Genomic DNA, 8,487 nt, shown 5'->3' with positions numbered 1-8,487 from the left:
CTCGTAAGGGCAGGTGGAGAGATGGAGGGTCTCGTAAGGACAGGTGGAGTGATGGAGAGTCTCGTAAGGGCAGGTGGAGTGATGGAGAGTCTCGTAAGGGCAGGTGGAGTGATGGAGGGTCTCGTAAGGACAGGTGGAGAGATGGAGGGTCTCGTAAGGACAGGTGGAGAGATGGAGGGTCTAGTAAGGGCAGGTGGAGTGATGGAGAGTCTCGTAAGGGCAGGTGGAGAGATGGAGGGTCTCGTAAGGACAGGTGGAGAGATGGAGGGTCTCGTAAGGACAGGTGGAGTGATGGAGGGTCTCGTAAGGACAGGTGGAGAGATGGAGGGTCTAGTAAGGGCAGGTGGATTGATGGAGGGTCTCGTAAGGGCCGGTGGAGTGATGAGGGTCTCGTAAGGGGAGGTGGAGTGATGGAGGGTCTCGTAAGGACAGGTGGAGAGATGGAGGGTCTAGTAAGGGCAGGTGGATTGATGGAGGGTCTAGTAAGGGCCGGTGGAGTGATGGAGGGTCTCGTAAGGGCCGGTGGAGTGATGGAGGGTCTCGTAAGGGGAGGTGGAGTGATGGAGGGTCTAGTAAGGGGAGGTGGAGTGATGGAGGGTCTCATAAGGGGAGGTGGAGTGATGGAGGGTCTAGTAAGGGCAGGTGGAGTGATGGAGAGTCTCGTAAGGGCAGGTGAAGAGATGGAGGGTCTCGTAAGGACAGGTGGAGTGATGGAGGGTCTCGTAAGGACAGGTGGAGTGATGGAGGGTCTCGGAAGGACAGGTGGAGAGATGGAGGGTCTAGTAAGGGCAGGTGGAGTGATGGAGGGTCTCGTAAAGGCCGGTGGAGTGATGGAGGGTCTCGTAAGGGCCGGTGGAGTGATGGAGGGTCTCGTAAGGGCTGGTGGAGTGATGGAGGGTCTCGTAAGGGGAGGTGGAGTGATGGAGGGTCTCGTAAGGGGAGGTGGAGTGATGGAGGGTCTTATCCATGACACCATTTTCCAGGATTAGGCTCTGGTCTCCTCATCCTCAGTGATGATGATATACCAGTCTGCAGAAATTTCAGAATCCTACACAAATGCACAAAACATTATAAAAAACAGACATGTTAACAGCACAATGTCTCTTTCTGTATTACAATTAACAAAAATATCTTTTTTTTTTGGTTTTCCTTTTCCCCTCCACAAATGCCTTGCATCCTCTGCTCCACCACAAAAGCTCTCCAGCAGATGCACAGAAATCAAGAATCAGAAAAGTGCTGTAATAACTCTGTGTGAAATTATTTACAATCATTAAAATAAACAATAACTTAAGATTTAAATAGATTTTTTTTTCATTCATTTCTGTAGTATACTCACTCAAAGCCTTCATGAGCCACTCTCCACCAGATAAACACACGTGTTCATCTGTTCCTGTAACATCCAGACAAGATTCACGTTACCTATGTGATTAATGATCTCATTAAACATTTACATGTTGAGGTTGATGCTTTTTATGCAACATAAATGTTCCTCAATTTATCAACAATAAAATAGATAACGTATTTTTAGTTATTTTATGTAGATTTGTTTATCATGTAATATAAGCAGTGTTGACAAGAGTAAATTCTCCTACACATTAGGACACACACATCACTCACTCAGATGTCTATTTCATGTTGTGATTTTGTGATGTTGTGATGTGCTCATCTGCGATACTTATAGATGATTTTCCTGTCAGATGTTAATAGACATTTAAAATAAGCATCTTTAAGATGTATAGGTTTATGTAAATCCAATTTAGAGACGTACGTGTGCTTACTGGAGCTCCCCTGTTAGCTATACATAATAAAACGTGTTTTTACAGCAAAATCACAACTATACTATACTGTCTAACGTCTTTACACCTTCAACAGTTCAACAGTTTACAGTAGTTCAACACATGCGATTTTAACACAACGAACCGTGTTTACTCACATTTGAAAACACCCGCGCTGCTGATCTCCGTGATGTTCGATTATGACGTATTCTCGCCCATGGCCTCCTGGGATAGAAAAGTATCGCGTTTCGGACATACTACTCCTTTCACGTACTGTTTTCTACTATATAGTAGGAAAGTAGGAATATTCGGACTATTAGTATACGCACATCCGTATCTCGCGAGAATTAGTACGTCACCCAGGTAATTCTCGTCTACAGTCTACTCTTTTATGGATACTAAGGATTCAGACATACTTATTCGCTCGCCTACTGCTTTTTCCCTAGTAGGGAAGTATGCGGTTTCGGACACAGCCATACAGTAGTTTGTTGGCTGCTTTCGCTCTGCTGAATGAAAATTAGTGTCCTTGCTGGACAATCAAATGACATGATTAGCTCTGCCAAAGCTTTTAAAGGGTAACTAAACCCTGAAACAACTTTTTTTAGTTAATGATCTGTAAGACTGGGGCTTTATTAGTGCTGTTCATTGATTCGAGTACATTTTTTGACATTTGGGTACAAATTACCACTGATCTGTCTCCAGCTTCAGTGCCATGGCCTGCTTTAGGCCTACTCATGAACTCGAGCCAAGTCAAACCATTAAAGTAATTAAGTGTATGTTAGCTTGATGAGCACTTGACAAACTTTGAATGGGCTATGCCTGTGATATTGACATGTTTTCCATTTTAGTACAGAAAACAAATTGGACTGGACTTCAAGCTGGCCACACTCGCAGACTTTGTTACTTTGATTGTCATTTTAGCACTGGACTTAATATTATAAAACATATCATTGTTATAAAACATATGAAGTATCCTTAAAGGGTTAGTTCACCCAAAAATTTAAATTCTGTTATTACTCTCATGTCATTCCAAACCCATAAGACTTTCATTCATCTTCTGAACACAAATGAAAACATTTTTGGTGAAATAGAGATTTCTGTCCCTCCATTGACAAACTACACAAACTACCACGTTTCAAAAAGTTCATAGAGAGATCGTATAACTAATCCAAATAGAAAAAAAGTTACTTTAAATTGCACCAATATTTCATAATAGTAATGTTTTTTTGTTCAAGTAAATGCAGCCTTGGTGAGCATAAGAGATAAGAAACATTTAAAAAAATCTTACCAACCTCAAACTTTTTAATGCTACTGTATATAATTACTTCAACATAACATTATAATGTTGCTATGTTTTTATTAAACTGTTTGACAAATTTCCATTGGAAATACTTCAAAATGCACCCAAGGCAGTTTGTTATGCAACTTTAAAATAAAACATTTTAAAACTTTAAAATTAAAGTTTAAAAGTAACATGGGAATTTACCAACTGTAATAATTAAATTTGTATAGAATTTTTTTAATGAAATGTTACATGTGTGTTACTAACCCTTACCTAAATAAATAGCCAGTAATCAAAGCATGCATAAAACACCCACACAGTTTAGATTGAGTAAAAAAATTAGACCTTGCAATTGCAAGTGTGATTGTAAACTGTATAATTATTATAAACCGAATTAACTTGATGTTCTTTGGTATATCTGGACTTATTTCAGTAAGGACATTTGAAAATCTGTTAAACTGTTAAGACAGTTCATTCAGGGTGAAATACGATACAATGTGCAGGGCCGGCCCGCGGAATAGGCGGAATAGGAAAATTCTAGGGGCGCCATTCATCCATAGGGGCGCCAAAATGAGTGAACGAGTGATTTTTTTTTTTATAATACTATTTTAAAACCATTCATTCAAAATACTACCAAATAAAGCACACAAAAAAACTCCACAAAAACTTGACTCCAGTCCGGCACATTAATCTTCCCCAGCCCAGCGAGTGCTTGAAGTGTGTCAGAAACAGAGCGCGCGATATCAGTTGTTTGTAATTTGTTTTGTAGCGTCGCCCCTCGCCGCATCCAATGTAGACAGCATTGCTTTTGTTTCAGGGTGATTAACACACTCAAGCAGCCCCTTAGAAATGTGCCTGGCAGCTCGCGCCAGGTCTATACACGGTGAAAGTTACCTGATTGTGACGAATGGCCAAATTTACATGACACATTTTAAATTAGCAGTTTAGTCTGCGATAGATACAGTGCCAAAAAGAAGAGAAGAGGTGTGTGTGTGTATATATATATATATATATATATACATACATACAGGCTAAATAATCATGATCACAATGACGGGGTAAAATAGGCTGCATGGGGCACCAGGTAAAATATTGGCAGCAAACTGACCAGGGCCGGCCCTGAATGTGAGACTTTTTTAAATTCTCAATCTCACTGTCATAATGGCCTACCCGGGATTCACCTTATCAATTGTCTTCTTCATTTACTGGGATGGGCAATGAGGTCCCAAAGATGTAATCCCAGTGTCTGAAGTAGGGGGCGAAGTTCCCTTTAAAGTGCTGATGGTGAGCCAGGTGGTGCGGAGCCCCACCAAAGCATGGCAGCAACCGGTGCACTGCCCAAGGAAAGTCATATCCACAGTGGTCCTCCACTGCCATCCAGATGTTAACCAGATGGAAAAGGATTTCGCTAACAGGGTGGCAGCCCACCAGCATGGCACTGATAAATGCAAGGGTTTGTAGAGACAGCAGTTCAGATATACTGGAGTCTTGAGCTGCCAGAGCAAAAGTGTCCCTGTTCAGATGGTGAATGTGGTGGATGTTCTGGTACAGCCAGGGAATTCTGGGAAAAAAAATACATAAATTTGTTTTAGTTTGAGATATATTGTGTGTTATAAACAACACTATCTCACGACCAATTCGTACGAATGATAAAAATGTGGCTAATTCGTATGAATTCGTACGACCTCACTCGTACAAATTTGTACAATTTGTCTAAACCCACGTGATGGGTAGGTTTAGGGGCGGAGTCAGGGGTAGGTCATTCGTATGAATTCATACGAATTGGGCAATATCGTAAAATATGTACGATTTTGCAAAAATCTGGTTAGAAAATGTTATTTCATTTATGCTGAATCTACAAGTGGAGAAAATGAGTGAGATATAATGACGTCAACAGATTATAAAAGATGAATGGAGGAGAGTGATTTTTCTATATTTTCTATATGAAGTATTTAGCTGCACATGATCTTTGTTCCTTATATGTGTAATTTTAAAAAGAAGTAGATGGCACATCACAGCTCCATAAATAGAAAAATTAGTTCTCCTGTAGAATATGTTTTGTTTTTGTTTTTGTTTTTTATGGTTTGAGTTTTCAAACTCACTGAGCTTTTTGTTTGCTTATACAAAACTTATGTGCACAGTTTTGTCTAATTATACAAAGTTATGTCATGAAACTCTAGATAACTCAATCTGCTTGAGATCACATCATTCTCTATAGGGCACAGCTGATTGGTTCCTGCTGTATAAGCAGCCAATGAGTTTGCTACTCAACGTTCAGACACTTGGGGCCCTTTTTTAACTAAGCACATGGTCTAAAGCGCATGGTGCAAGTGCACGTAAGGAGTGTCCGAATCCACTTTGACGGGAAAAATGTTTGGCGCCCAGCTCATGGTCTTAAAGGGTTGTCCCTATTCTCTTAAAGGAGTAGTTCACTTTAAAATGAACATTACCCCATGATTTACTTACCCTCAAGCCATCATAGGAGTATATGACTTTCTTCTTTCAGACGAATACAATTGGAATTATATTTATAAATGTCCTGGCTCTTCCAAGCTTGATAATGGCAGTGAATTGCAACCAACAGTTTGAAGCTCAAAAAACACATCCATCCATCATAAACAAACTCCAGACGGCTTCGGGGCGTTAATAAAGGTTTCTGAAGCAAAGCCATGAGTTTGTGTAAGAAAAATATTAATATTTAACACGTAAAATTCAAGTTTCCGCTAATGCGCAACTTATGACGTCGGACGTGGCGTAGTGCGTCATGGCGTAGCGTAAATATCTGCAAGTTCATCGCATTGCACTTGAAGTCCCGGAAGTTCCAAACGACTTTTCTCCAGTGTTGTGAAATATTTCCAAGTGAAACAGTATACTGAACAGAGGGCAGGGTTTTACTTTAGCACTCCGCATCTCTGCTCATAGCAGACTAACGGTTTGAGGGGAGTGGTTAAGCGTTTTCAACCCAAGCCGTCAAACTGACGTCATCAGAACCAGACCGGAAGTAACTTTTCAGATTTTGATTAAATATTACCACGGCAAACTATTTTTTTCTGTGTATTAGCTTGCATGGATTATTTGCTCCCCACAAGACTAGTAATATGCGCTAACAAAGTAAATAGGATCAATTTTGATTTCATGTCGACTTTAAGTCAGATCCGTATGTTCGTTTGGCGGGAAGGTAGTTATTTTACTTTATCAAGTTTTAAATATGAATATTTTTCATCTAACTCATAGGTTTGCCTCAGAACACCTTTATTAACCGTATAAGCATAACAAACATTACAAAATTAATAACAATTATGTGGCTACATGATAACACTACATTCATTCTAAAATATCCAGATAAAAAGTTAAGACTGACCAGTTGTTGAATGTTTGTTTGGTTATAATGTATTTATGAATATATTAAAACCGAATATACGTATATATGTATTATGAACGAATTTATTATGATGATATTTATATGAATAAAGACTGAGAGGAAGAACCTGAACATTTAGAAAATATTATTCCAAGAAATTTACAGCATTTGTACTGGCTCGTCTATCTCCTGTTCTGTGAAAGCTGTGAGTGGAGGGAGGGGAGTGTTTTGTTCAGCTCTGTGTTTTTCCGAATGTTACTTCATCTGTTTGCCTGTATTGTTCTGACCAATGCTGCATATCTGTGTTTTGCAGTGTTCATTGTCAAACTTATAATTTAATTAAATTGTGAATTATTTAAAAAAAAAATTAAATGCTATTTTTTTATATGAAAAAAAAGATTAATTGTATTTTATTGAGAAAATATTTTTTAATTGTATTTTATTGAGAAAATATTTTAGTGTCTTGTAGCCTATATTTTTTTATTAGATCAGATAACATTTTAAGTCGGCATATGTCATGCTGTTACAATGTGCCCCTCACATGTTACAACGTTCATACTATGTTCTCACATTTAACTTTCATTCTTCCAGGGTAAATAAAGAAAAAAGTATACACTGTATACACAATGAATGAAACAAAACCAAATATTTGTACCAGACATGTGTAAAATTAATGTGGAATAATCATTTAAAAAATACTCTGAACCCTAGTTTACACAAACTGAGAAAGTCATAACCAAAACATATTTAATAGCGTAATAGCGAGAACAGAATTTAAAACTTTGTCACTCCAATTGTGCAATGAGGAAGCTGCACATGCTGAGATTAGAGAGATGTGTCCTGCTTACTTGTGAATGGTATAATGAAACATGAAGAACAGCGTATCGAAGATGAGCATGCATGAGACACATTCCCTGAATGCTTGAAGTGAGGATGGTGCTCTCTCCGTGAAATGCGTGCGCCGTACTGACAGAAACAACGCGGTTAACGGTAAAACGCCAACCATGTATTTCCATAAAATCCGAGAAGCACATCGAAACCACTGATACAACCCAACGGCTTCCCTGCGTATCCTGTACTTCTGAATCCACCCCACGTGTGTACTGAACACATCCAGAAGCATGAAGGGAGCAGAGAAGATGAGATGAGTGATGAAAGCTGCGCACACGCTCCAGTGTGGTGACATGAGGAGAACATGATGTTCCTTATACATTAAATCCCAGATCCACTGCAATGAGTCGCATCCGAAAACCAGTAAGACGAGAGCAATCATTCTTGTGAACTAGCCTACTGTTGTTTTTGCATAATCGCTAAAGGCAGCAACAGCAGAGCGATGATGTCTGAACCGCTCTCACTGGACAGTATGAAGAGTAGCCACTCTAATTACTGACTAGGGGTGAGCAATGCTGCTCTCCTCCCACCATCGCAACTTTACCAACTCTACTCAAAAACAAGATCACCCTATCTCTTTGAACACCGATTTTTAATTTTTCAAAAATTAGTTAACACAATAAAAATAAGAGTTCCGTGCTGTCTTCTGATAGGCCATTCCAGTCCTGTTAAAATATATTTAACAATTGACACCTGTTTTTGTTTAATTTCATCTGGAAGAACAGACCGCATTAAAAAGAGCTCTGCATCCAATTAAAAAATGTGATCTAAATGTAGCCTACTTGATTTTATTACTGTTGATTACGTATTTAAGAATAAATTGATTAAAAATTACTTTAAATATGGAATATCATCCCTGAATTGATTTTTGGAAAGCTTGGGGAGGTTTTGAATTTTTTAAGCAAGAATTTTGATGTAGCCTAAATAAGGTTCCGATAAAGCTTTCTTGTTTTCATAAAGTTTTTTTTTATGGATGCTTATTTTTAAGTAGCCTATAACTTGCACACAGTTGTAGGCCCATATACGTTTAAAAACAAGTCCTCATTTTACAGAAACTGCTAAGATAATGGTATAATATTGGTGAGACAGTTATATTAGAATAAAGGACATCTAATTACTTCAAATGCCTTACTTATTATAAGATCCCTGTAACTGCTAAAGAGTTTGCAATAGTATTT

At 38.8% G+C, this 8,487-nt stretch overlaps 1 protein-coding gene across 2 annotated transcripts; it reads right to left on the bottom strand.

Annotated features, from left to right (window-relative positions):
• Positions 1-914: 914 nt before the first annotated feature.
• On the bottom strand, positions 915-7,772 carry ch25hl3 (cholesterol 25-hydroxylase like 3). Of its 2 annotated transcripts, XR_014030133.1 has the most exons (4): positions 7,267-7,772; positions 4,239-4,618; positions 1,337-1,390; positions 915-1,048 (listed from the first exon to the last, which is right to left on the bottom strand). XR_014030133.1 is itself a non-coding variant. In XM_081364600.1 (2 exons), exons 1-2 carry the CDS (start codon positions 7,689-7,691, stop codon positions 4,243-4,245), a joined length of 801 nt encoding a protein of 266 aa, XP_081220726.1. In that variant the 5' UTR covers positions 7,692-7,772; the 3' UTR covers positions 3,069-4,242. The 2 variants fall into 2 exon arrangements, 1 of the variants encoding a protein (XP_081220726.1); XM_081364600.1 differs by lacking the exons at positions 915-1,048; positions 1,337-1,390 and having other exon boundaries at positions 3,069-4,618.
• Positions 7,773-8,487: the final 715 nt, after the last annotated feature.

This window comes from Scardinius erythrophthalmus (genome assembly GCF_964197995.2).
Source record: "Scardinius erythrophthalmus genome assembly, chromosome: 5".
Classification (NCBI taxonomy): Eukaryota; Metazoa; Chordata; class Actinopteri; order Cypriniformes; family Leuciscidae; genus Scardinius; species Scardinius erythrophthalmus.
This window is presented reverse-complemented; position numbering and strand designations above follow the sequence as displayed.